This window comes from Podarcis filfolensis, assembly GCF_964270895.1.
Source record: "Podarcis filfolensis genome assembly, chromosome: 3".
In the NCBI taxonomy this organism is placed as follows: Eukaryota; Metazoa; Chordata; class Lepidosauria; order Squamata; family Lacertidae; genus Podarcis; species Podarcis filfolensis.
Window position 1 is genome coordinate 33,476,487 of NC_139606.1, and position 27,746 is coordinate 33,504,232.

The 27,746-nt window shown below is 42.0% G+C and overlaps 2 protein-coding genes and 1 long non-coding RNA gene across 19 annotated transcripts in view; 2 read left to right on the top strand and 1 right to left on the bottom strand.

The window, feature by feature from the left end:
* Window positions 1-597: 597 nt before the first annotated feature.
* LOC310759028 (uncharacterized protein) lies at window positions 598-13,461 on the top strand (the record flags this gene model as incomplete). The annotated part of the gene is made up of 7 exons (XM_083605787.1): window positions 598-654; window positions 5,085-5,291; window positions 6,054-6,308; window positions 9,573-9,662; window positions 10,283-10,360; window positions 11,175-11,270; window positions 13,284-13,461. Coding segments are annotated over 7 exons (936 nt in total), but the record flags the coding sequence as incomplete, so codon positions are not given.
* Window positions 13,462-15,834: 2,373 nt separating this feature from the next.
* Window positions 15,835-18,247, bottom strand: LOC310759805. Its single transcript, XR_014546507.1, has 3 exons — window positions 18,018-18,247; window positions 17,576-17,894; window positions 15,835-16,323 (listed from the first exon to the last, which is right to left on the bottom strand). It is a non-coding gene; the product is annotated as an uncharacterized lncRNA (long non-coding RNA).
* Window positions 18,248-21,178: 2,931 nt separating this feature from the next.
* MLIP (muscular LMNA interacting protein) overlaps window positions 21,179-27,746 on the top strand; it is a 65,858-nt gene continuing 59,290 nt past the window's right edge. For 3 of the 17 annotated variants that reach the window (XR_014546468.1, XM_083607183.1, XM_083607175.1), the window contains exon 1: window positions 21,549-21,887. Coding sequence is in view for 14 of the 17 variants with exons in the window: in XM_083607183.1 (XP_083463309.1) it covers window positions 21,822-21,887 (66 nt within the window). In the remaining 3 variants the exon portion in view is untranslated. Of the gene's footprint in view, window positions 21,888-27,746 lie in introns of all 17 variants that reach the window. The other 14 variants (XM_083607171.1, XM_083607179.1, XM_083607180.1 and 11 more) reach the window with 11 other exon arrangements.

Consider the following 27,746-nt stretch of genomic DNA (forward strand, 5'->3'; position numbering starts at 1 on the left):
CTTGTGTTGGCATAGCATCTAAACAAGGTTGTTCCACCCAGGAGGGCTATTTCATTAATGCCCTGTCTGTGGGCTTTCTGGACGCATCTGATTGGCCAATGTGTACTGAGATTGAGTGTATGCTGGCAAGATGTAGTGTGCTGTGTGGTCCTGCCACTGAAAAATGGTAATACCCTTTCAGATCTGTTACAGGACGGGGCTGAGGAAGCTATTGATGTGAAGACAGATGTGAAGACAGCATTTGCAGGTTAGAACATCTCTTCTGCTCCTTTGCCTTTGCTTATATAGTATTAATATTTAGGCCACTGATGCCATGATGTAACAGAGGAACAGGATGGTGTAACTCTGCCTTGCTTGGTTCATTTTCTCTTTGACTATATTTTCAGTACATTTTTTTTCCTGCACATCGCTGTTTGGGCCAGAGCGGGCCCTCAACATTTCTGTAGCTACTTCTCTTCAAGATGCACTTAAAACTGTCTTCTAGGGAAGCACAGCTATCCTAGTGTGCTTATTAACTCCACACTGTGCAATTTTGGGGCTTGTGCCAGCATTCCTCGCTTTTTGCTATCCTAATTCTTCCCGTTTTAATTTCTTTGCAGACCAAGATCTGAAGGAGTTCCTGGTGCAGAGTTCCCTGGTTGTTGTTGTAAAAATGTTAATGTCTAATAACTAGGTGTTTGTAAATAGTAGTAGAATAGCACTAGAATTAATATTTAAAGCTCAATGATTTTTTTTATAATGGCTAATAAAGTTGTTGAAATAAAGTGTGCTTGTTTGCATGATGGTGGTGGCACTGGACAAGGCAAGCTCCCTTTGGACTGCTTTTTTGTTTTTGCTAACTGAGAGAAGTAGCTTTTATCTCTTACACGCTCTGACAAAAGTGGGATATGAGGTAGCTGCACCCGCCCTGTCCTGATTCTTTCTTTGTCATTAAAGCGGGGGGGGGGGGAGGGGGAGGCCAAATGGGGCTTCAAATTTGATATTCTATGGGTGTTTGTTTGAGGGCGAGGGGCGAACCAGACCAGGACATGAAAGGGTGAGAGACGTTATAGCTACCTCCTTACACTTTTGGCAGCTGCCCAACGCCACTCATTTCCCCCACACATCACATCAGCGGGAGTGTCGCGTTGAGCTTGTGGGACCCTGTCCCCCTCTTGCATATCTCTTTCTTAAAATCATGTGTTAAAATCATGTGTCAATGGTATTGGATGGCTGACGCTTTTGCTCGTGGTTCCTTATCCTTCTGCTCTGCCATCTGATGCACTAAGCTCTCACCCTCTGCTTGCAGATTCCATTGTCTGCTTCAAGGTACGGCTCTCCTGATGTACATTTAGGTGACATTCTGGCCTTTATGGAAAGAAAGCTCAGTGGGCAGAGCACACGCGGAAGGTCCTTGGTCCAGTCCCCAGAAGCCCCACGCTGGGCTTGGAAATAACCCTACTGGAAGCTCCGGAGAGTTGCTGTCTGCCAGTGTAGATGATATTGAACTAGATCAGCGGTTCTCAACCTGTGTGTCTCCAGATGTTGTTGGACTACAACTCCCATCACCCCTGAGCTCTGGCCTTGCTAGCTAGGGGTGATGGGAGTTGTCATTCAACAACATCTGGGGACTCACAGGTTGAGAAAGGCTGAACTAGATGGACCTAAGAGCCCGACTCTGCTTCCTGCCCTGAAGCCATCTTTGGGATTCACAGCCCTGAGGGAGTTGCAAGGGTGTGCCTTATTTCTGCTCCTCATGCTGCATGGCTCCCTCTAGCTTGCTTGTGCTCTTCTGTAGCTTCTACAGCAGGGAGCCTTTGCTACACACGGAGGCTCCTTGCACTGTTGAGAACCCCAGGAGATCGGGGTTGTTGATCACAGCCCTCATTTTGTGCTTCCATGACTGTAACACGTCTGCGGGGGACCTCGGGCCTGAGAGTCAAATGTAGCCCTTCCAGCCTTTATCTGATGCTTGGAACTTGCTCACTGCTTCACAACCTAGCTTTTCTGCTTGACTGGAATGTGCCTCTGATTATGCCTCTTGCTTGTCTGGATGTGTGTGTGTGCAGAAATGACACTACTGCACAAAGGTAAAATAGCCATCAGCTGCTCCACACACTTTTCCACCTGCCCACCCCCTCACCACTGGAATGTGACCCTCAGAATGTTGCCCAGAAGGGAATGTTGCCCTCAGGCTGAAAAATGTTCCCTAGCCCTGAAGGCTCACATCAGTCTTGGTTGCAGTCTCTCCCTAATACCTGTTAGCTAAATAACTTTCCACAGTGTTTAGTTAAAGTACTTGGCGCTGATCATCTGTGTTTGTCTCGGCAGCAATGAGGAGGCTCCTTACCCACCTCCTGCTTCCATAGATCTCTAAGCTGGTATAGCAACATACTTTCTTTCCCAGCTGGTCTGATGATACAGATCATGGGCTTGCCAATTGGTTCCATGCACACTGTGGAACACGACTTGCTTGCCAGATGGCTTGTTTCTCTGCACTGGGAAGCAAAGGGGAACTGTTTGCCCTGATGAAGGATAAGCATCCTGTAGCTCAGTGTCTACCCATCACAGGGCTTCTCCCTCGCCTTGTGTAAGGGGAAACAAACTGTGCTTGGCTGGCTCAACAACTGGTTTGCTTGCTTCCAGGTTTCTCATCATGGTGATTTCTGTTGCCGCTGTGAGATGACTGTATGTTCTGGTTAGGTCCTGAACAACAGCTCACCTTAAGCTTGTAGTTACTGGTTCTTTTGAGTCTCTTTTTGTTCTGTCAGCAGGCATGCTTAGGCACCTTGTCTGCCTGGGCTCCTGCCTTGCTGGTGAGGATGGCGGTGGTGGAGGAATTAGGCTACACCTGCTAAATCATAGTTGTGGGCCTGACGGTATTTCCTTCCTTTGTAACCAACGTAGGTTTCTGAAACGGCTGTGTCTTGTGGTTGAACCCATCTCTTCACGGGTGCCATTTTGGAGCATCTCATTTGGTTTTTCCCAACTCAAACTTGAGTTTAATTCATAAACGGATTACTTCAACCAGCTCCAAAGTTGCTTGAGCGCCACTCCTTGATCAAACATTTCCTCTTATCCTGACAAAATCTGATGCCATAACACAGGGATGGCTGTGTTGCTCCCATCCTTGCCAAAAGATTTTGCATGTCTCTGCCCCAACCCTGTTGCTCTCTCAGCTATATCTCATAATAATCAATCAAAATATTTATTACTGTCAACCAACCATTAATGAAAATATAATAATCCAGAGAGGGACCATCAAAGATCTTGCATGGCTATCAGTTGTGTGAATGCTGTTAGAAGTATGAATTACTTAGTACTGAACAGAGCTGCTGAAGAACCAGATTTTTCATGAAGTGTGTGAATCTTTTAAACACTTAAAGAGGTACTAAGAAAAATAACCCGCAAATCCCTTTTTATGTATTTTGTGTGTTTAAACTAAGTGTTCTGTTATGTCAGCCCATTTGGCTTGAATTGCTGTGGGCAAACAGTCCGTTTTCTTTAGAAGACGTTGGCTAGAGACAGATTCCTTTGACTCGCACTAGAGTCTGCTTACCTAGTGTGAAGTGTTTCACCATGCCACTGTCTCTGGCTATAGAGATAATAAATGTTTCATAGGATCCAGCAATTGGAGACGAACTAGGAAAATCTGTTGCGTTTGTTTCTTGCAACAGAATCCACTAGATGGTGCCATAACAGACACATTGCTGGAAGTTCCATTCATTGTTTGTGTATCACACAATTACACATCCCATATGTGTATATATGTGTTTGTGTGTAGAGTTTGCATAAATATGTAATTTGCATAAATTAAAGATATTTAATGATCTGATCCAGTCCTCAGTGAAGATAGTGGAAGGGCTGTTGCTTTGGATATGCTTGCCATTTTTTGTCTTGTCACATGCCTGGAGATTTCCTGAGTGTTTGCCTTATTTATAGAGATTAAGACCACTTAAATACTGCTTGTAGTTACCAAATATCCTAGATTTTTTCTATAGCCCACCCATTCCCAAGAACTATGAGTGGATAAAAAGAAGAAATGTAACATGCTGAAGTTATCACTCTGCTGTTTGAACAAGGCTTATGTATTGTTAAGACAGAGGTCTTAACTCAGTCTCAGGAAGACAAAATGAGGCATAAGTTATGGGTCTAAGGTGTACAGAGCTTTATAGGAGGAGAAACAAATGAATGCTCCTGAAATATGTTGTTCTACCTTTGTCTTTATCATCTGGATGTTTTAGGCAGTCATCAAGAATGGCACCACATATGGCCCAATAGACTATTAAGTCTACCATAGTTGATAAGCCTATTGATAGCAGGTGTTTCTTATGAATTTCCAAGCACATTTGTCATCAGAGGCAAAAGTAACTTAGAAGTTACTTTTTCAACTCTTTTTGATCCAATCAGTCCTGTAAGGCTAATAAAGGTTCAAGAGGCTTGTGAAGAAGCTGAACTTTGTTGCAAAGTCCATAGCTCTTGTACAAATTTGTACAAAAAATTGTACAAATTTGGTAGATTGGTTTTAAGATTAGATGTCTTCTTGGGGACATGTCTGTATCTGGGAAGTTCCCTTGAGCTCATCCATGCCACTGCAACCCTCCCTCCACATATTGTGGATGGAAACATCCAAACTTATGTTTCCATTTATGCATTGTGTGAATGATGGGGAGGGATAGAGCACATGGGAAGGGTAGGCTAAACAAGCCTTGAGATGGGGCAGATAGCCCAAGTTTCTGGATAGGCTCATCTCTGCATGGCATCTCTCTGTCCAACAAAATAAGAGTTTACCAATACCTACTGATGAAAGTGAATGTCTCTGTGTGTCCCCCTGCCTCCAGTGGTCCTATTGTTCTGGCAGGCAACAGCATCTTCTAAGTTGCTCACTATTGTCCAACCTTTTTGTCATCAGATAGTGACTCCATTCATTTCCCACAGCCAATGACTGGCTGACTTAGCAACACACCTGATAAGCCTGTGCTTGACTGGATGCCTGGCAAACTTGAAGTCATCTGTTCTAGCTTGTGTCCAATTAGCAGGCATCCTTTTTGAGTGCCTGAACTCTGTACTGAATTAAACTCTTGTGCTTTTGCTCTTCCATGCAGGACTCTGTTAAATGGCTTCCCAAGTCTCCTAAGCTACATGGCAGTCATAACTGGAATTCCCAGGGTTCTCGCTGGGGCTCTTTGAAGGGAAAGGAGAATGTCCAAGGGTGCAGTCTGTACAAATTCAACTCGTCCAACGAAAAATGGAAGGAAGGGCGGATCAGCCCCGAACAAGAAGCTGAGGAGCTGGAGGATCCTGATGAGGATGTAAGTGCCAATCCAGCAAAAGATATGCTGCACCTTCAGGCTTGAGGAAATCAAAGAAAAGAACCAAGGAGAGAAAAAAGAAATTATGCTGGCTAATGTTGTAGATTCTGAATGTTATTAGGAAGTAATAACATTCACAGATTTTCTAGCAGTATGATAGCCCTTGAACTCATTGAAATCAGTCCAATACTCATTTACATGATTGCTGCATATCAGAAGTAGCTGAAAAAATAATGAAAAGTTTGAAGGGCAAAAGAACAAGAGATTCTGGAACAGGAAATAGAGGCTTTGGTGTGTGAGAGAAATTGGATGGTATTCATCTAAATTTTACACATTGAAATTAATGGACCTAACTTATGTTCATAATTTCAATGGGTCTATGCTGAGTAAAATTCACTAGTTTATTTTGACATATATCAACTATCCCTAGTGTATGTCCAGAACAGACAATTTTGTTCTTCAGATTTTCACAGGATGAACTGTACAATGCCAATCCTCACTGCTGACTGATAATCTTGGGATTTTCACAGCAATGTAAATTTGCACATAGACATCTGAGTTGCTGTCAGAAACTGTTGATTTCAGAGCTTGAGCTGAGATTCTCTGGATTTGTGGAAAACATAATCCTGGCTGTACCTTCAGAAGTGAGAGTGAAGCTACACAAGCAGCTCTGTCTGCCTTTCGTGCCTTTTCACATTTACTGTGGTCTGGTTCACACATAAAGCTAAGCCATGGTTTGTTTGTTTGGTTAAATTTGCACAGGAGCCTATATCCAAATTCTCTGGGAGTCTCTTTGACTCTGGAGACAACCTTCGAGATCAAAGAAATGCTAGAGTCACTTTTCAACAGGAAAGGCAAAAAGTGGCAACCAAGTCAAAACCCTTCCCAGTGGCCAACAGCAAACCACAGGTTCCAGTTGCAGCTGCAAACAGCTTCCCGACGGATGGCAGCAGGTTTTCAAAGGAAAGCAAGGAGCAGATCCCAGGAGCTGCAGATACAACACAGTCACCCTTGAAGGTAACCCATGAGCAAGAAGAAGCATTTGCCTCTTGGTTCTGCTTTCTAGAATGGAATGCTAATAAATGGAACAGTCTGTATTCATTAGCTCCCGCTCCGGCGGGAAGGTAAACGGCATTTCCGTGTGCTGCTCTGGTTCGCCAGAAGCGGCTTAGTCATGCTGGCCACATGACCCAGAAACTGTATGCTGGCTCCCTCGGCCAATAAAGTGAGATGAGCGCTGCAAACCCAGAGTCGTCCGTAACTGGACCTAATGGTCAGGGGTCCCTTTACCTTTACCTTCCTAGGTCCCTAAAGTAGGCCCACGCTCTCAGTTACTTTTATACAAGGCAATGTGTGTGAGGGAAAGGCACTCTTTCTAAGTGGAGGTAAAGAAGAAGAAGGCTGAGAACCCAAAGTTGGTGAATAACTCTGGATAAGCTTAGATGCTGTTGGAGAAGTTTCATGATGTATGTGTTTTCGAACTGGCTTAAAATTTATCAGTGGCTTGATCTGAACAAATTGGAAGATGAAACTGTTCAGGGCACAGAGAGATGGCATGCTTATCTTGCTTATGTCTGGGAGGACTTTTCTACTTCTGTTCTTGCACCTGGTAAAGACCCATCATTGCTTCTTGAATTAGTAGTTGCAAATCTTAGATTATGAAGCTCAGATCATATTTCGCCCCAGGGATTCCTTGTTGTACTCACCATACTACATATTACCATAGGCAAACCTTGATTGAACACCCCATCTTCAGAGCTTACTATTCTAGAGTGATTGTTCTGAGGTAGCACCTTTCTGCATGGGTCCCATGTATAGGACCTTTCTTGCAAAGGTCACACGTTTAAGCATCCCATATTCTTAATTTTTTTTGTAGGGAGCTTGCCATTCTGCAGCATAGTAATGTTCTCTAGCCTAGTTTGCACACCATAGTAAGCTTAGCAACTCACCCAAACCTGGGAACATGGTTAAGGTCTCTCCTTCTCAATCACAGCCTGTAACCACAGGACAAACCCAAACTGTGGTTAAAGAGAAGAGACCTTAAGCTCACCCCTGGGTTCAAACAATATATTAAGCGAACCTTAGCTTGGTGAAGGAGGAGTAAGATGGCCGCAATCTCCTCCTTGGGAGTCAGCACATTACTGTGTTCACGCTAAGCCCTGGTTTGGCTTAGCACGATGTGTGAACACAGCCTACAGTATATATGACATTTGTTACAATGAAAGTGAGGTGGATCAATCTCTGACTTTAGACTTGTCAAACTCAATCCACTTGCACTTTTGATTAATCTCTTGGAAGTAATAAATACTGCTTTGGCAGGAGAGGTACGAAATAAATTTGACATATAAAATGAACAACAGAAAGTTGATAAATAAAAAATTAACACAAGTCTTCCTCTAGTGTTGCAAAATACAGGGAAATAAAGATGTGAAGTGAGGGGCTGGTAGTTTAAGAGCCTGGTTTTCCAGAGTACTAAAATGAAAGGACAACCTCACAGATAGAAGAAGCCTTTGCCCACTTCAAGACAGTTACCTTAAGTGTTGGTGGAGGAGGGCAGAGCTAGTGTGCTCATCCCACCCCTATGTCTTTAAGGTAAAGGTAAAGCGACCCCTGACCATTAGGTCCAGTCGTGACTGACTCTGGGGTTGCGGCGCTCATCTCGCTTTATTGGCCGAGGGAGCCGGCGTACAGCTTCTGGGTCATGTGGCCAGCATGACTAAGCCGCTTCTGGCCAACCAGAGCAGTGCACGGAAACGCTGTTTACCTTCCCGCTGGAGTGGTACCTATTTATCTACTTGCACTTTGACGTGCTTTCGAACTACTAGGTTGGCAGGAGCAGGGACCGAATAAACAGGAGCTCACCCCGTCGCAGGGATTCAAACCGCCGACCTTCTGATCGGCAAGTCCTAGGCTCTGTAGTTTAACCCACAGCGCCACCCATTTGTAATGCCTGGAGAGATCTTCCATTGATTTCTGAAGTTGCTTTGTTTCCTCCTGAGTGCTTGCAATGCTTCCCAGTGGGTGGGCAACATCCTCAGAAGAAAAAACCCAGATGTGTTTGTGGGAGTGTTGGGACAGCTTTGGGCATGCAGACCTCACTGGCTTATTTTAAGCTGCATCCTATAGCAAGCCCCTCTTTTCCCTGTTCACTCCTTAACTCTTTCCCAGTCAGCTATTTGGAGAGGGATGGGAAGAGCTGGGCATGCATATGGAAGTTTCAGTAACCAGTTTTCATTCTTCAAGAACACTTTCCTTCTCCCTTTGCACACACAAGCAAGCCCCACTGGGACTTATTTGGAGTAGATCTGTAGAGGATTGTGTTGTTGAATAAATTAAGGGGAAATATTCATGGATTAAGATCCCAGAAAGTGTGACTTGTGTTATGCTTTTACTAATTACGTTTTCTAAATAGACGAGATAGATGTAAGCTATTAAAAATAATTGTTAGAGATGTGAGTGCAAGAAATCTGTGCTTTAAACATATGCAAAGGAATAATTTGACAGCTTCTTGGTCAAATAATGCATTTTTAAAAATTGAAGCTGGCTTTGATCATTAAAAGGATTTTTTTTTTTTTACATTAGGTAAAGGGACCCCTGTGTAAATGTTGTGTTTTGAGCACCTAATGGTATACTACTTTGTACTGCCTAATGGCATAATTCATTTTAACTTATTGTTAAATTAAGAGGCTAACTAATAATATGGGGTTGGATCCAGACTGCCCTGCTTGATGCAGAACCGTTGAAATCCATAGCCCTGATGACTAATTCTGAATCCAGACTGCCATCATATACAGCCTACGTTCATTATGCCATCCCAAAATTAAGCTGTCACATTGCAATTTGTGTTGACAGTTGATACAGGTTCCATTGCATTGCATCCCAGATCACAAGATGGAGGAAACTGGAGGGAGAACAGGTGGGAGGGTCAATGCTGGAGGCTTTGGGTGAATCTGCTGGGGTTGTCTCCAATTCCTTCGCACTTCCTCAATAACTTCCGTCTTCCAGGAGTCATAAACAAATATATCTTAGAATTTATTTAATGGGGCTGCCATTTATGTTGTATAAGTATTCCTTCCGGTTTTGTGCCACCATGTTTAAAAAGGTAATTACTGCAGCACAGGCACTGCTGAGATCTCTGTTCATTTTGAACGAAACAGCATTTTCCATGTGTGTGTGTGTCGTGCATGAGTTTCATTACTTGTTGCTTGTCTAATAAGAATGAATAAGTGTTGTGTTTGCTTGCTAACTGCCTATTCAATATGAACTACAATTCTCTTCCAGATAACGATTACTGTGTGCAGTCAAATGGGGAGTCTTGGTATTAGCATTGCTGGTGGAAAGGGCCCATCTTCATGTAAAGAAAATGATGAGGTGCATTTCATTACTCACACATTTTCCAACTACTAATTCTTTGTTGTGAGAGACCAAAACAGTCGTCCTCCTGTCTTGCCATTGTCTTGTTGGAAGTCATTACGTGGCAGCCTGTCTTAATAAGAAAAGCAGAAAGATTAGCTTATGCTGAACCTCAGAATAATCACATGAATTTCAACTTCTTGAGGGATGACTAAAATAATATTTGTTTGTTTGTTTGTATGTTGGAAATGCCATTACCAGTATCATTTCCCATCTTGATTCAAGGTGACTCTACTTGCTTCTATGCTAATGCAAGTATCACACCTGTTCATTTCACAATTGCTCCTTGCTCTTGGGGCAGTGTCTCCGTGTCATCATGCCACAAAAACGTTTCTGTTCATGGTCTCAAATCTCTTCCCAACCCAGCACACCTGATTCTGGCCCTCGTCTCTCCCAAGTGAATTTTTGGTTTGATCTTACTAGCCCGGGAAGGCTGGCTTCAATTTTTGTTGTTGTGGCCACCAAAATAACTGGTGTCCGTATAATATTTAAGGCAGTTTTTTCCCCTCCCTGTGCGCTTAGTAATGCATAGCTAGCAAAATAAACTCCCAGGTCTGAAATGTCTTATTTCTCCCCAGGGAATCTTAATAGCACATGTGTCCAAAGATGGCCCACTTGACTTGGCTGGGGTACAATCCGAAGACAAAGTTGCGGAGGTATAGAGTCTTTGCTTTCATATTTCACTTTATGAAATGTTCTCCTGGACTACAAGGTAGGTTAGGTGGGTTATTAAAGGTCACTTAATACTGAATTGGCGTTTCTGTGTGCTGCGCTGGTGCTGGCTCGCCAGATGCAGCTTCGTCACACTGGCCACGGGACCCGGAAGTGTCTCAGGACAGCGCTGGCCCTCGGCCTCTTAAGTGAGATGGGCGCACAACCCTAGAGTCGGACACAACTGGCCCGTACGGGCAGGGGTACCTTTACCTTTACCTTTAATACTGAATTAAGCTCATTAGTTGTGGCCTACCCTCTTTCAGCAGTGTATTTTAGCAGATGGCCTGTACTGAAAGAAAATTGCTCTCTTCTTCTGTGAGAAAATTTTCAATTGTAAGTTGCTCTTGGTTACTTTTTGTAAACAAAAAAGGTGACTAAAATGCCAATGCTAATAATAATATTATGAACCTAAGTCCAGTGCTGCCGAAGACTTAACTTTTCACCCAGACCTTTAGATGAATCTGGCGGCATGCTTCAGTTGTTGGTTGTTAGGTTCTGGGCTGTACCTCTATTTATTTTGTCCTTTCATGACGTCTCTGGTCTGTAACATTTCTACTGTAACTTATTCTGAGGTGACTTTCAATAATGAAGAGTGGGTAAGAAATTCTTTGAGTAAATAATGGCCGGGAGAGAGAGAGAGAGAGGGGGGGGTGCTTTTTTCACTTGTTGAATAAACATTATGGTTCCAGGTTTCCTCACCTGTTTTAATAATGCCTGAAAAGTGAATTGGCTATTTTTCTTCTTTTTCTTTTTAAGGATGCCCTTATATCAGAACCCAGCACACCTGATTCTGGCCCTTTTGAGATGCCATCCAAAAGTGGACCATTCCAGACAGTAAATCATGTTATAACAGTAAGTAATGATGGAGGAAGATATTTATGCATTAATAGTGTCTGAAGAGGTGTTGCTATTATGTTTCGGTAAAATATAGCTTAATCTCCCCTCCCCAGAAAAAAAAATCCCTGATCTTTTTATTTATACCCACCTACCCCTGAATGGTAAGTTATCTGTCTGGTTCTTGTACTGAATTAAAAACAACCCACCAGATGTCAGTGTTAGCCTGGGCTCTTGTCAGAAGGTTTCAAATGCATCATCGACTTTGGAGAATGAATACTATTTACCAATAGTTAGAATTAGTTAACATTCTGCTTCTTCTCCCACCCCCGCAAAAAACCATAGGAACAAATTTAAAGTAAAACAGTTGAATAGATAGTAGTGTGGAAAATCCTTCAGGCACACAGCTCTTCTCCAGAAAAAAATGGAAATATGCCCTGTTGCAATAGCATTAAAATACTTGCTTCAGCACTTAATAGTTTAGCAAAACAGCTCAAATCTTCTCTAACTTTAATTCTGATTTATATTAGTAGATTAGCAAATATTAATACAGTCGTATCTTGGATCCTGAATGCCTTGCGAGTCAAATGTTTTGGCTCTCAAACGCTGCAAACCCAGAAGTGAGTGTTCTGGTTTGCAAACGTTCTTTGGAACCCAAACATCTGACAGAGCTTCCGTGGCTTCTGATTGGCTGCAGGAACTTCCTGCAGCCAATCAGAAGCCATGCCTTGGTTTCCGAATGTTTTGGAAGTCGAATGGACTTCCAGAACGGATTCCATACAACTTCCAAAGTACGACTGTATACCCTAATGCCTAAACCATTCTAATAACAAATGCAGTAACTGCTGAAAATTATTGGTTCTTTACATTTAGAGAGACAGTATTAAACATCAGTAGATATCAATCCAATGTCCCTCTGGTTACTGAGAAAACCACAAGAGAGAAAGAGATAGAGGATGGATGTTGTAGGCAGTTTCTGCAAATAATACAGATCCTGAAAGGGACCGCTGTGGCGCTGTGGTCTAATCCGCCGAGCCTCTTGGACTTGCTGATCGTAATGTTGGGAGTTTGAATCCACATGACGGGGTGAGCTCCTGCCAACCTAGCAGTTCAAAAGCATATCAGCAAGAGTAGATAAATAGGTACTGCTGCAGTGGGAAGGTAAACAGCGTTTCCATGCGCTTTGGCACTTGTCACAGTGTTCTGTATGCCAGAAGTGGTTTAGTCATGCTGGCTGCATGACCTGGAAATCACCACTCAAGGTGTCTTGTAACTTTCTAGTAGTAGTAGTAATAGTAACAATAACAATAACAATTTCATTATTTATATGTCGCCCATCTGACTGGGTTGCCTCAGCCACTCTGGGCAGCTTCTAGCAAAATATAAAAACACAATAAAACATCAAACATTAAAATCTTCCCTATACAGGTTTGCCTTCAGGTGTCTTCTAAAAATCATATAGTTGTTTATTTCCTTGACATCTGATGGGAGGGCATTCCACAGGATGAAGGCCATCTTCTTGGTTCCCTGTAACTTCGCTTCTTGTGCTGAGGGAACCACCAGAAGGCCCTCAGAGCTGGACCTGTGTTTGGGCTGAACAATGGGGGTGGGCCGAGGCCATTTAGGACTTTAAAGGTCAGCACCAACACTTTGAATTGTGCTCGAAAGTGTACATTCTAAAAAATAGAATGAAAAAACCCAGCAATATAAAACCATCCATCAAAACCCCATATATAATCTGAGCACAGACCCTCTCTGGTCCTACCCCAGCCATATTTCCACTGTAGGTGGGCCTCTCCTTCCAATCTGAGGAAGAAGGATATGAGAATAGACTATTCCTAAGCTATCCAACATTTGGGGAACAGTTAAGCATTCAGAGAATATCTGGAAATGCATGACATTAAAATTTGCAAGGGAGATCTGTGTCAGAGGAGAGTTCTTGGCAGCAAACGAATGTTAGCTTCTAGATACTCTTGTGCAATTCACTTCTCTTCCCTACCCCCTTCCCTGCATTCTTTTACTGTATCCAAGATACCTCGAATCATCCTAACACGCCCTTCCACTTCAGACGAAGACACGGACCAGTTAGCGCAAGACCCTGATGACTTTGAGCCCGAGGAGACGGACAATTCAGAAGGCCACCTCTATTCAGACTGTTTAAACAATGCTTTTTACCCCCCTTAATAAATTATTCTTTTTAGAAAAAAAAGTTTTTCTGTTGCATTGAATATGGTTTGTGAACTGCTCAGATTTATTCATATTTTTAAAGGGTAGAGCTAGGTAGAATGAGATAGCCTAGGGAGCTTGCTGGCGGTAGATTCAGAGGTTTGATGAGCTAGATTACATTTGCAGGCCAGATGTTCTCCATCTCTGATTTAAGCCAATACAACGGAATTGAATTTCAGCAGCCCAAAATCTACTGGTATGCTCAGTTAATATGCCTTGAATTGTGCTTGGACTGGGATTTATAAAAACTGAAATGCTAAGTGAAGAGAATCATAGAATTGTAGGGTTGGAAGGGACTCTGATGATCATCTAGTCCAGGCATAGGCAAACTTGGCCTTCCAGATGGTTTGGGACTACAAATCACATCATCCCTGACCACTGGTCCTCTTAGCTAGGGATGATGGGAGTTGTAGTCCCAAAACATCTGGAGGGCCGAGTTTGCCTATGCCTGATCTAATCCAACCCCCTGCAATGAGGAATCTCAACTAAAGCATCCATGACTGATGGCCATCCAACCTCTGCTTAAAAACCTCCAAGGAAGACGAGTCTACCATCTCTTGTGGGAATCTTTTACATTGTTGAACAGCTCTCACCATCAGAAAGTTCTTCCTGGTGTTTAGTTGGAATCTCTTCTTTTAACTTGAATCCATTGGTTTGGGTCCTACCCTCCAGAGCAGGAGAAAACAAGCATGCACCATCTTCCATGGGAGCCAGTGTGGTGTAGTGGTTAAGAGCGGTAGTCTAGTAATCTGGTGAACAGGGTTCGCGTCTCTGCTCCTCCACATGCAGCTGCTGGGTGACCTTGGGCCAGTCACACTTTTCTGAAGTCTCTCAGCCTCACTCACCTCACAGAATGTTTGTTATGGGGGACGAAGGGAAAAGGAGATTGTTAGCCGCTATGAGACTCCTTAGGGTAGTGATAAAGCGGGATATCAAATTCAAACTCTTCTTCTCTTCTTCTTCTTCCATCTGACAGCCCTTGAGATACTTGAAGATGGCTCACATATTACCTCTCACTCTCCTCTTCTCCAGGTTAAACATACACAACTTTGCTTCAAAATTCAGCTTCAAGTGCATTTTAAAATGAGCTATGCTGTCATACAAAGACTTATTTCAAAGATGATTGGGAAATAATTGAAGGAAAGGCCAACAGATTTTTCTTTCAGTCATTTTATCCAAACTCTCATTGATTTTCATGTCATCTTTTATGGTAAGTTTTTTATCTTACCAAAATGTTGGCCTAATCAAAAATATATATAGGTGGCCATATTTTCACATTGTTTATGCAGGGTTCTAGTAGAGAAAAGATAACTGTGAATGCAGAAGACAGAGCCCCCGACATTCTTAAGAAGATTTACTTACACAACAATCTCTCTTCATTTTCTCCAAACCAAAGGGCGATGTTCAGAGAGCTTCACAAAACACAAAAATTAAATTAGCCAATTTCACCACTAAAATGACTAGATAAATACCAACATAATTCAATACTGAAAGCTGCATTTAAAAAAACCCATAGCCCAGGCCCCAGAGACGAGACATTAGCAATGAAATTGCACAGCAACAGAATTAAAGGCTCATTTCAAAGGAAAATGGTCTTCAAACTCTGGTGGAACTGAGATAAAGAGAAAAGTGATCTAGACTCTGAGGACAGGGAGTTCCACATATGCGATGCTATCCCAATGAAAGTGTCAGAAGGCAATGGTACACACAGGAGAGGCTCCATCAGATAAATGGGTGGATTCATATAGGTCTTTCAAGCCCTCGTGGCCATCATACCTGGCTGGAGGCTCCTTCTCATCAACCCTCTATCTTGATAACACAGGGTTAAAAACTGGGATTGTCCCCTGTTGAAAATTTATGATTTCTGGAATATCATGAGCAGTCCTTGCTCCTCGCAAGTAAGTTTGAGACACTTAAGACTGCCTGCTGTAAGGTTCTTTAGAGAATAAACTATTTTTTTTTTTTTATGCTAGCTGTTTTCCCCCTCAGTTCTTTTCCTCTATCCCTAATCTTAAAAACAAAGTCCATAATTTGGAAGCTGGGATTCTTAACTGTATTCTTTTGATGATGAACAGAACATCTCTACATCCTGCACTATAACAAACCTGATTGTTCTAAAGCCTCTTCTCAAAACAGGGCTGATGCAGGCATTAGGTGAAGCCAGGGACGGATTTAGGTTTGATGAGGCCCTAAGCTACTGAAGGTAATGGGGCCCTTTATATGTCCAGCTGTAATTTGTTAACAACAAATTGTCACTGTTTTTTGTGTTGAATATATGCTATATGGTAATTTATGGATCTAATAGGTATCTAAAGCCATTTGCACATAACAAATAGGAGCCTACACAACACAAAACACTGTTGCTTCATGTAGGTTTTATTTTATTTGTTTTTTATCTTATATTTTGGAAATGTACATCCAGTTTTTTTCCCTTTAAATTTTTTTGGGGCCCCCAAGAGAGTGGGGCCCTAAGCTATAGCTTGTTTAGCTTATACATAAAGTCCGGCACTGGCCTTGTAGCTGCACAACCATCCATAAAAGAAGCTGAGCCATCCATCCATCAGTCCTCTGAGACGGTGGAGACTCTGCTTTTAGCTCCAGTGTTTTTCTCATTTTGACCGTGTCAGCTACTCCAACTGAGAACACCCCGGGCGTCCACAGCTAATTATTTCTGAATTCCTCTGTTTGGCCCTCATATTTCTACAAGCATAGTCAGACATCTTCCTTCGCATACTCTTCTGCCTTCTATCCCCAAGGCAGTTACAGATGCATGCATATTCCATACTTCAAGCCTGTTGTCGATCAAAAAAGGCTTGGCATAAAGCCGTGGTCAAGTGGTTCCTCTCTGAAAAACATATTATGGATGTTTAGCACTCAAGGTTCCTGTGTTTCTGCTCCTTAGAGGCAGACGTAGTATTAGTTAGTATAAGGCATGTGACACTATTTCCCCCCACCCATTTCCCATGGCTGGTTATCTCACCCTCCTCTATCGTATTTACAAAGCAAGCAGTATTGTCTGCAGAGTGATGGCAGCAGGTGCTGCTGTCGGAATGTGGCCTGTGATCCCTCACAAGATTAGCTTCCCCCTCGTCCTCCGATTCCACGCCAGCTGAAAGGGAAGAACTGTGACGATAACAGCAGGCTCTCCAAGTGCGTTTCATTTCCAGTGGGATACCTCTCTGCGCAGAGTTTAATTTCAGCCAAGGGGTCACCGTGCCTCTGCTCAGAAACATGTTTTTGTGTCCGAAGCATGTGATGTAACGAGAAATAAACGGGTCTTTGAGCACGTTCAGAGTGCATTCCCAAAACCATCCCTGGTGCTTTCAGGATCATGGAAGAGTGGTTCTTAGACACGTGGTGTTTCTAGTCATTCTGAGCTATAGCATTTTCCACTTTAGAAAGTTACCACTGGCTATACTTAAAATGTTCACAAGAAAACCACAAACCGTCAACTTGCTATTGGGTTTCTGTGATGTTTGTAAGGGTAAGAACATCCACCCAGAGTTAAGAGTGGGGAAGAAATCAAACCACTATTTGCAGATAAATGCAGATGCCCTTCAAAAATCTGCAAGCTCCAAATTTCACAGTGCTGTTCTGGCCCCCCCCCCAGCAAAAAAATAATTAGACAAACTTGTGGATAGTCCAAAAAGATGCACACAAAAACAGATATATTAGTGAATTTAGTGTACCAAGTACAATATTTGTGAGTGTACCCATCTCAGGTGCTCAGTGGACACAGACACACACTCCCCAACCCAGCTTCCCATTCTTCAGTTCAAGCTTTGGAGAAGAGAACCTCATGAGATAACTTCTCCCACGGGGATTTTTCAGAGCAGGAAGTAGAGGCAGCCAAGGAGGTTGCACAGAAATGGAAGAAGTTTAATGGAAAGAAGGACACAGTCACTACTCACAGGCACCTCACAAGAATAAGGTAAGCCCACCAAAATTCTTAAGTGCCCCAAGAAAGAGGAAAAATAAAAATAAAATGGAAGACTCTTTGGCAGGGGAAGAAAAGTTCTGAGCAATTGGAGGACAGGATTCAGCACAGCATTAAGGGATGATGATGATCATGATTTGCTTTTTGTGACAGTACTCACCGGTACAGAGTATGCACAAACTTTTTTTCACAGCCCAGGATAAACATTTTGTGCCAGCACCACAGTTCAGTGGTCATTATATGAGTACTGACACCTCATTTTCCACCGAAAAATCTGTTCCTCTTCTTCTGCAGATGTATTAGGCACTTGTCACCTGAAAGGTCTCTAAGCAGCTGACTTTTTAAAAGATAACTACATTACACCTTTGCAAATTCCTAGAAAACATGAACATGCTCATAGAGACACCCACAATCCAAATTCATGTCCAAAAACAAAACACTGCCAGGTTGGGTTTTGCAAGAAATAGCAGGGAAGTGACCTACCCAAAAAGAAAAATGAATTATTTCAATGAAAGCATGTAGCTTACTGCACATTAATAATTTGAGGCATCATAATATCTGGAGTGAAGCTATGGGGGATTAAAAACAAAAACAACACACACACACCATGATTTTTAAAAATTTCTTTTTGAATTGGCATCTAGTAGGCTCGAACGCACGTTTGGTTTAAATATGACACTGTTCACTTTTCACTGCCCTGTTAATAGCATTCATAAGTGTACAAAAATAGGGCATGAGAGACTCGCAGGCGCTTTTAGTGCGATGTGTGAAAACACCCTCAGACAAGTTGTTCCTGCTACTGGGCATGCTCTCCTACTACTGGCTGCTAGCTGTTGCCCAAATGGCTCTGAACCACATCCAAGGCAGCCCTGCTTTCGTTGGTGTAGCAACCAAAGGGTGTGTTGTTGTTGTGAACCTAGGAATCCCGCTCTGTGCGCCAGGGAATGATTCCCCCTCCCAGCAGAGTTACTAATATTGGACTGCTGACTTTTATCAGCCATGAACTGCTGCCAGGTTATTCTTCTACAACTAACTAGACTTCAGAGCCTGCATCCCATGCTATGCAAAAGGCTTTGCGTGTGTGTCTGTACATATTCAATAAAATACTACTAAACCAAATCTCAAATGTTTTTTTATTGGTTGTCCATATACAGAGGGAGATGTTTTGTAATGATGAAGTGACCTTCGAAAGATTTGGGAATGGTTTTCTAAGATTTAAACTCCTGTTCTGAAGTGTAAAAGACATTTTTAAAAATGTAATTAAATCTTGTTTTTTTATTTATATAGCACCATTGATGTGCCACCGTGTTTTAAAGAATGACAAGTCCTTGCCTTGAGCTGCTTGCAGTCTAACATTCATTACTAAGGAGGCCAAGAGTGGGAGGGAAGCGCTTTGGATATTAGGATAACGGAAGGAAGCATATTATTTTCATTTCATTTTTTTTAAAAGATATTTATTGAGATTTTACAAAAACATAAGTTTACAAAGTAGAAAAAAGTCACATAGAAAGAAAAAGATACAAAAAAGAAGACATAAAAAAATACATAAAAGAGAAAAAAGAAGGATAAAAATACAAAATACGAAAAACAAATATATATAAAAGAATTAAAAACAAATCCGTTTTTAGTATCTTTAAACTCATTAGCTTGTTTCCTTGGCCTCCTCACACCTCCCCTTTTTGTATTCCCATTTAAATAATCAAATCAGCAAATCCTTATCCTCTTTCGTTTATCTTAACTCTATATCTTAACATATTATAACTCTATATTTTCATCCATTTATCAATTCATTTTTGATACATAAAGAAAGTTCTATCCTTCTTTGGCACCAATTGGCCGACTATGCCCAGGAGAAAGGCCTCTGGTTTCTTCAGGAAGGTATATTTAAATACCTTTTTCATTTCATTATATATCATCTCCCAGAAATGGGAGTTCCTTCGCAAATCCGGGGGGCGCTAAGGGTGCCCGCCGAGTCCCACGTTCACAGGCTTCTCCTGCCTGTGATTTTCGAAAGGGTCTCCGCTTCACCGTAGCGGACAGACCCAATTTCCGTGGAGCTTCTCCCTCCAGACTAGAAGGAGACCGCCATTGCCATTGGTGCCGCCTCCGGAAGCCCATATTATTTTCATTTCAGTTAAATGGACCTCTGCTTGGGTTGCCTGCATCTTACAGCTTGCTAGCAATTCTGAAGCATTGCTTTTCTCAAGCATCTAAAAGCAGAGTTTAAAAGGTGGTACTTGAAATACAGACAAGGGATGCACGTGGCACTGTGGTCTAAACCACTGAGCCCCTTGGGCTTGCTGATCAGAAGGCCGGCAGTTTGAATCCACACAACGGGGTGAACTCCTGTTGCTCGGTCCCAGCTCCTGCCAATTTAGCAGTTTGAAAGCACACCAGTGCAAGTAGATAAATAGGTACCACTGCAGCGGGAAGGTAAACAGCCATTCCATGCATTCTGGCTTCTGTCACAGTGTTCCATTGTACCAGAAGCAGTTTAGTCATGTTGGCCACATGACCCGGAAAGCTGCCTGTGGACAAACGCCGGCTCCCTTGGCCTGAAAATCGAGATGAGTGCCGCACCCCATAGTTGCCTTTGACAGGACTTAACCATCCAGGGGTCCTTTACTTAAAATACTACTATATTCTCATTAAATATCCAACAGTGCCCATCCTCACAAACAAGGTCCTGATATATGTTTTCTCAGAAGTAACTCATATTCAAAGGTCTGCTTCTCTCTGCAATTGGCCTTTTAATTAGCATTGTCCTCCTTTCACCTTACTTTGAAATAGCACCTGCTTCTCGTCTTCTAACTGGCAGGTTTCCATTTTCATGGTGTTCCTGAAATTTATTGATCTATTTCTATTCCCTGCAAGTGTGTGTGCGCGCACACGTGAGCCTTTAATTAATAATTTCCTTTTTACAAGAGAGTGAATTTTTTTTTTCAGACTGCCATTTTGCAACGAGTACTCTGCTCTTTCCGTACAGTTAAAAGACACCTGAAACAAAAATTCTGAAAATTGTGGCTACTTTAAGAAATTGTACGTGCTTCTCCTTTCAGGTATTGCACTGGTATCATGCAGTTGCAATGAATAATGGGACATTTCAATTAGCTAATTCGTTTGTGAGTGAATGAATAGCATATTTGCCTATCTAGCCAAAAATTCAAATATAAAACACTTTGGGACTAGAACTTTCTCCCACATCTGGGAAATTTTAATTACTTTGGTTCAATTCTCCATCACTTTTATATCCACTTCAAATGACTCTTTTGATAGCTGCCTCGCTTGAAGTTGTAATCAACACATTTACATAGATTTCATGCAACTTCCCCCCCCAATAAAGAGAGTGGAAAGTTTTGCATATTGCTTGATTGTAATAATGCCTGAGTGCACTTGCTTGCATCATACTGTAAGATGTGGAGCAAACTTTACCATCTACCTTACTGAGCAATGTGGCCATAATGATTCCCGGCACAGCTTTGGAAATTATCAAAAAATATTCCCACATGTTCTGTGGCATCAAGTGTTATGGAGAACCTGCTGTTAGGAAAAGAGTCAGAAGCAGGCAGCTCTTTTGAACCTGCCCTGTTGATGATGGTGGTGTCTGAGTAGGGGTGCCAACTTGAATAAAATATTGGGGGGGGGTTAAACAGGTAAGCCCCACCCTGCATAATCGATCACATGATGTAGCACGCACACACCATTTGAATGACAATGCCCATCAACTTGGGGGGGGTCCTAGCTCCCTCAAATATTTTATTGGGGGTTTTTGCTTTTTAGAAGCTGCCCTCGAGGACAGCACCAAATTCTAAACTCACATTCAAAACATAGTTTGGAGGTTTGAACAATTTAAGTGAAAAACTGCTGCTGAATACTCTTTTCCCTTAACAAAGCTCTTAAGCCAGATCCCCAAACTAGATTTTGAGCTTTAAATAACAATTTGGACCGTTCTTCTAGGAAAAGTATGTCTTAGGTGTTTGATGTCCCTCTGGGCTGCAGCCAAAGATTACCCAGGGAGGTGGCATTTTGTTGTCTGAACTTCTATTGCAGACTTGTAGCTCTGAGGTCCTTCCTGTTTCATCAGGGAATCCTTAAGCAGGGTTTATTTCACGATCCCCAGGTAATCAAAATTGTGTGGTGCTGATAGTGCCGAATGCTAACCAGCTTTTTTGATGCCAGCTTGGCATTTATTGTTATCTGAAGCTAGTTGCTTGCCTTCCCTCCAGGGTTCTATTTGTGAATTTTCTACGTCTATAAATGGAAACCCTAGCTAACAAGAAATTATCGCCTGGGCAGCCTGATACAGTTCTGTCTCACAACTTGAGTATGTGATGTGGTAGGGTGTCTAACATGTAGCCGGCTAAGGCGCTGCTTTGTGGGATCTGAATCCCTTCTATTCCTTGGAAATGGAGTTAGGAAAGCACAAACCAGAAGCTTCAACAAGAAACACTTTGTGGAATGAGAAGCTAAAGGTAACAAGTGGTTTACCTTAAAATAAGGGGGTGGCTTGGAGTTGTTGAGGACATGGAAGAAATGCAAAGTACGGTAGCTCTTGCATGGCTGAGACGTTCCAGTTACTATTTTGATACTTCCTCGAGTCAGTGACCTTGAAGATTAACAGGTTCAATAACAGTGTGTAGAAATTAATTCTGCTGTTATCTCTCAGTCGGAATGATGGGGGTGGTGTTACAGACGTTTCAGTACTTTGGAGTTGCCTGTTAAAATGATAAAGCTATAGATTTGCTCCTGTATCTTGTGAAGTATTCTGTATATATTTTAACAATTCTTTCAACACGGTGTATGCCTTCCACTATGTGTCCAATACTGCATAAGGCAGAGAAGAATCCAAAACCCCCCAGATTTGCTTTTGTTTACAGTATATGTTGACTTAGACTCCGGGGTGATAAATGGAATTTGCGTGTGCCAAATTTGTTTTCCCGGTAGCTGCGTTATTCTTGACCCTGGGAATGGGTAAGCTGTGTTGCCTGTCGCTTCCACCAAATGATGAATTAGAAATTGCATCGCGTTCTTGAGAAGGAAGGCAATGCAATTGAGGGATCAGTTTTGTTGCCTTCTCCTAATTCACTGTGAGAATTGCTAGTTTTTACTTTGCTGGCTTTGACTTGGAACTTCCCCCAAATGCCAGTGAAAGAAATAAAATCATTTGTGGACAACAGTGCAAACATTTTATTCTACTCAAGGAGTCTTTGTCTGAGGCCCTGTTAGTCTCAACCCTTCACCTAGAGATTATTTTCTCCATTATCATGGGGTTTTTTGTGCTACATTATTTAAGTTCTGATACAGAGATGTGTTCACCTAGTAACCTAGGGACAAGGCCACTGCCACCCTCAGGCTGGACCTAGAATCCTTCGTTAGAATTAGTGTTTACTTGATGTAGGCACACCTGTCAATACCTGGACCTGTTGGTATGCTGCAGTAAATTGTATACATAGAGTTCCATAATATATACAAATTTATCAGTTCATTTTCTCTATCTTTTATACAAAACTACTATACATCATTATGAACATACGGGTACATACAATACTGTTACCTAGATTTTACTATGTCGTGTTACATAATTTTCTTTCCTACATATCCTACAGCTCTATATGTAAGTCCACCTATTTTTCCAACCTTGCAATAATATATTTCTTTAATACTTTCATTCTGAATTTTAAAGCAAAAATAGGACTTTAAGCTGTGCAACAAAGTCCAACATTTATTTTCCCATTTTGCTGCAGTAGGTACTTCCATTTTTATTTTCAGTTTAAGGGCTAGCAACCTATTTGCCGCTGAAAGCAAAAATGAAACACTATGTCAACTGCCTCTTTACATCCAACTTTTTAAAATAATAATACAGTGGTACCTCTGGTTGTGAACGTGATCCGTTCCGGAGGCCCGTTCGCAACATGAAAAGCCCGCAACCTGAAGCGCCATATTTGCGCAGGTGCACACCGCGATTTGGCGCTTCTGCGCATGCGTGAGTGGTGAAACCCAGAAGTAACCCTTTCTGGTACTTCCGGGTCGCCGCCGGATGCAACCTGAAAGAACGTAACACTTGGCTTCTGCAAGATCTGGCCCTGAAAGACACACGTCCCAGTTTTCCTTTGGGGCATGTTGGTGGGCATGCTTCATGCATCTAAAAAAGTGGCCTTGAGTCCACAAAAACGATACCATCATAAATTGGTTGTTTTTAAGGTACCTAGGATATAAACCTCACCAGACACAATGAGACGTACTTCTGGGTAAGCCTGCAAAAGACTGTACTGTGAAAAGCCTAGGAAATGAATGTTCATTTGAAGCCTCCTTCCCATTTCTCCTCAGTTGTACTGTTCTCCAGGACCTCTTCCAGGCCAGTTGCAATTGCCTCCCTTTCTCCTTCACAGCTTATTTGATGCTGTGAATGAAGACATGAAGTAACAGTGGGAGTAGCAACTTGCCCCTTCATCAATAGTGTGTAAAAAATTGTTTTCAGAAGACCAGGCACAGATCCACTACAGCTCTATGTGCAAGAGGGAAAATGTAATGGGGAGCCTCAGTGCTTTAGCTGGTTTTCTTCAGGACTGTGACTGCAAGTTTCTCATTCTTTCTCTTCTCAGGAAGGAGAGGCAGGCAGACAGAGTGCCCTGTCTGGTAAAGGGCATTAGCCATAGCACTGCTTGTATTTTCCTCTCCAAAGACTTCCTCACCTTTTAATGTGCCCTTTCGTTTAAAAGTACTCTATGTTACCGCTATAGCTGCTGCGTCAGTGCTTCAGCTTTGCCCTACCTGAATATTTTGCCATTTCCCTGGCCCAGCGAGAGGTGGGAGATGATTGATACGAAGGGGTAGGATCAAAGGCAAACGGACTTGCAAGCCCCGCATCTTTAGTGTGACATTTGTTACATACAGTACATGCAGTAAACATATTTTCCATCTTCGCTTTGCACTGAATTTCACGTACCTAAATATGTCAGGCTCCCTTTGCCAATATAATATCCACAGGGAGAAATTGAAATAGATTCTTGCGGGAGATAAGATTACCGTCTGGCACCTCAGTCCAAAACATTTTCACGATGGCATGAGATGTTGGGCGTCCCCACAACACGCGGCTAGCTTCATGTTTTGAGATGTTGCACTGGTGTGAGAGCTTATCAATGAATTTCCTTCCCTTCTCTTTATTCGCCTTTACTTAAAAGAACATTTATAAGCTGCCAATTCATTAAGAATCATGGCTATGTACATGAAGACGTTGTAAGAGTATAAAATGCAGAACCAAATGACCACTGGCTCCTATTAATTCTCTTTAAAAAATGGTTGGCGAAATGTTTGTGACAGGTGTCAAGATGACAGAATTGTAGGTGCCCGACTTCAATATTACTTGATGCCCCTGCGCTAAAAAGCCCGAGTTCATGTAGAAACTAATGGAATATCACTTACTGTAACTGCAAGACAGTCAGAAGAGCTTCTCCAGATGATTTCAATGATGAGAGCAGAAGTCTGCTATAGTGCAAGGATTCCCAAGCTGTGGTCTATGGGCCACCAGTGGCCTGTGAGCTTCATTCAGGTGGTCCACAGCATGTTGGTGGATTTGTGATTGAAGATGGCACATATATTGCATTAGATAGTCATATCCATTTTTAATTGTATTTCTTGGCCATAGATTCATAGAATTGTAGAGTTGGAAGGGACCGTGAGGGTCATCCAGTCCAACTCCTTTATTACTTCTTTTATTTATTATATTATATTGTATTACAATTTGAATCTGAACACATTCAAATGCAATCTTTAAGAAACGATCTATGAAACACACTTGAAACTCCCACAACACCTAGTTCAGCAAATTGCAATTGCTACAAGAGGCAGAAAAATCAATCAGTGGTCCACCAGTACTGTACCACCAGCAATTTCAGGTGGTCCATGGGGGAAAATCTTTGGAAGCTGCCGTAATAAGTGTATTCTAACCACATAGCTGTTGCAGAAAATCTGTGGACTGATGTGATTTTACTCTTGAATCTTCACAGAATAGCAGACCCATGGATTAAGTTGTGAGAACTTGTAATTTGTGGCACTTGGATGGTTTTGCTCATCACAGGTGACTAAGTGTGTAGCTACTTATGAGTCTGCAGTAAGTAGTCTAATTTCAGACTGAATTTCAAGGTAGCTGCAGTACTTCTGAGATCAGCACCAAGCAATAGATTTGAATTCAGAGTACTTCACAATCTGGATCTTGTTCTATAATACAGCTTTATAAGATGATCCCTGACTGTTTCCACTTGATGGAGCTTGAAGCATTACAGAGTCATCTGAACGAGAGACTGACATTAGATAAAGGCTTTTAATGCCAGTCTCTAATTATCAGTACAGCAACAATGATGTTGACTTTCCTTACAGAAAGACGTTTCAGAATGCCATAGACACTCCTGACTTGCTTTGATTAATCATTCTCTTACTATCTGTTGGCAGCTTAGTCAACCTCTGTTGGCAGCTTGGTCAACTTCACTGATAGATGTGTCACAACTTGATTCATTAAGGGCTAGAGGCAACTGTATCTTATTTCTTTCTGGTAGTTGGGTAGGACAAGGTACACTGACCTCAAGTAGCACCACACTCCTTGGCTGAAGGAGAAGTCAAAGTTCACTGCCTTTCAGTTCAAACTGAACACCCCCAGGTTGTGGAAATGATAGATAGGAATGAATGCTGTTTATTTTGGACCAGGGTGTTTATTGCAAGGTGCTCTGCTAAGTGGGAAGCTCACACTGAAAGTAAACTGAGACATCTTAATAGCATTCCTTGCTAAAAATGCAAGTTGCAGCCCAAGATGGACTGGATTTTTGTGGTGCTTTCTCAGGAAAAGATGGGCAAGCCCAGCTTTACATCTGAACATTAGCTGACTGATGAAAAGGAAAAGGAGGAGCCTGGGGAAGAGGATATGGGAAAGTCTGGAATATGTGGTGATAACTGAATTCTGGAAACCAGCCCTGCTGCTGTAAAGTGCTGGTAATTTCAAAAACTGCTTCATTCACCTGAGACTTATGCTTCCAAGACTTATGCTATCCAAGATAAGACACTTGGATAAGTGTCTTATCCAAGGAGGGAAATCACGTAGGCATGGGCATCAAATTCACATGGAACACACATCACTCTCAACTCTTTGGACTTCACCCTGGATATGGGAAAAAACTTTACACATACCCTCCACCTTCCAACGCTACTTGTTAATTACAGTGGTACCTCGGGTTACATACACTTCAGGTTACATACGCTTCAGGTTACAGACTCCGCTAGCCCAGAAATAGTACCTCGGGTTAAGAACTTTGCTTCAGGATGAGAACAGAAATCGTGCTCTGTCGGCCCAGCAGCAATGGGAGGCCCCATTAGCTAAAGTGGTGCTTCAGGTTAAGAACAGTTTCAGGTTAAGAACGGACCTCCGGAATGAATTAAGTTCTTAACCCAAGGTACCACTGTACTTATATAACTGATTTCCTTCAAAGCAACACATTTTTACAAAAGCAAATGAAATACTTGGTATCAGGCTAGGGATGTCAGAGAATTCTGAAGAAAATAGGAGCAGAAATTGCCAAAGTTCATTTATTCATCTATGTCCGGCATGCAAATCAATCCAGTGAATCTGATTGGTATTCACAATTGTTTTCAGTCCATAAATTATGTGTACTTGACGACTCCTACCCTCCAATCTGCACTGAATCTTCTTTTTACTGAAACAATGTGGCCTAATGTCAGAATAATGCAGTTAATTATGTAGAATTTTACCACCATGGGCAGAATGGAAATCGATGCCTTCTTACATTCCTAACTGAGACTGAGCAACGATTTGCAAAGAATCTCTGCTTCAAACCAGTCAACTGTCCCAACAGCAAGCTAACCCCACCATGCATCCAAACGGTATATAAGCTGTGATTTTTTAATCGATTAATATACCACTTAATCAAAGGGCTCATTAAAACGGTAGATAAAATACAGCTAAAACCTACAAAACTATTTTTTTAAAAAAAACCCCAAATATACATAAAATCTTTGAAACACAGATAACACCAGTAAAACTTTTAAAACAAATGTAGGTAGCTATGCTATGTTTGAGTAAGGTTGCTGAACTAGAAAGGTTTTCTCCAGTTATCTAAAACAAGGTAACAAAGACACGGAACTAGTGGAATTTAGTAAATTTCATCCTGTTGATTATCTTACTAGTTTAAATCATAATTAGTAGTTAAAGGGGGCAGAAACACACATGCATCACACAGATATTCTGTCTGTTTTCCCTTTCCCTTCCAGCAATGAAGTTGGTTTATTGGTTAAAATTAGTAAGGTAGAAGGCTAGCCCTGCCTTG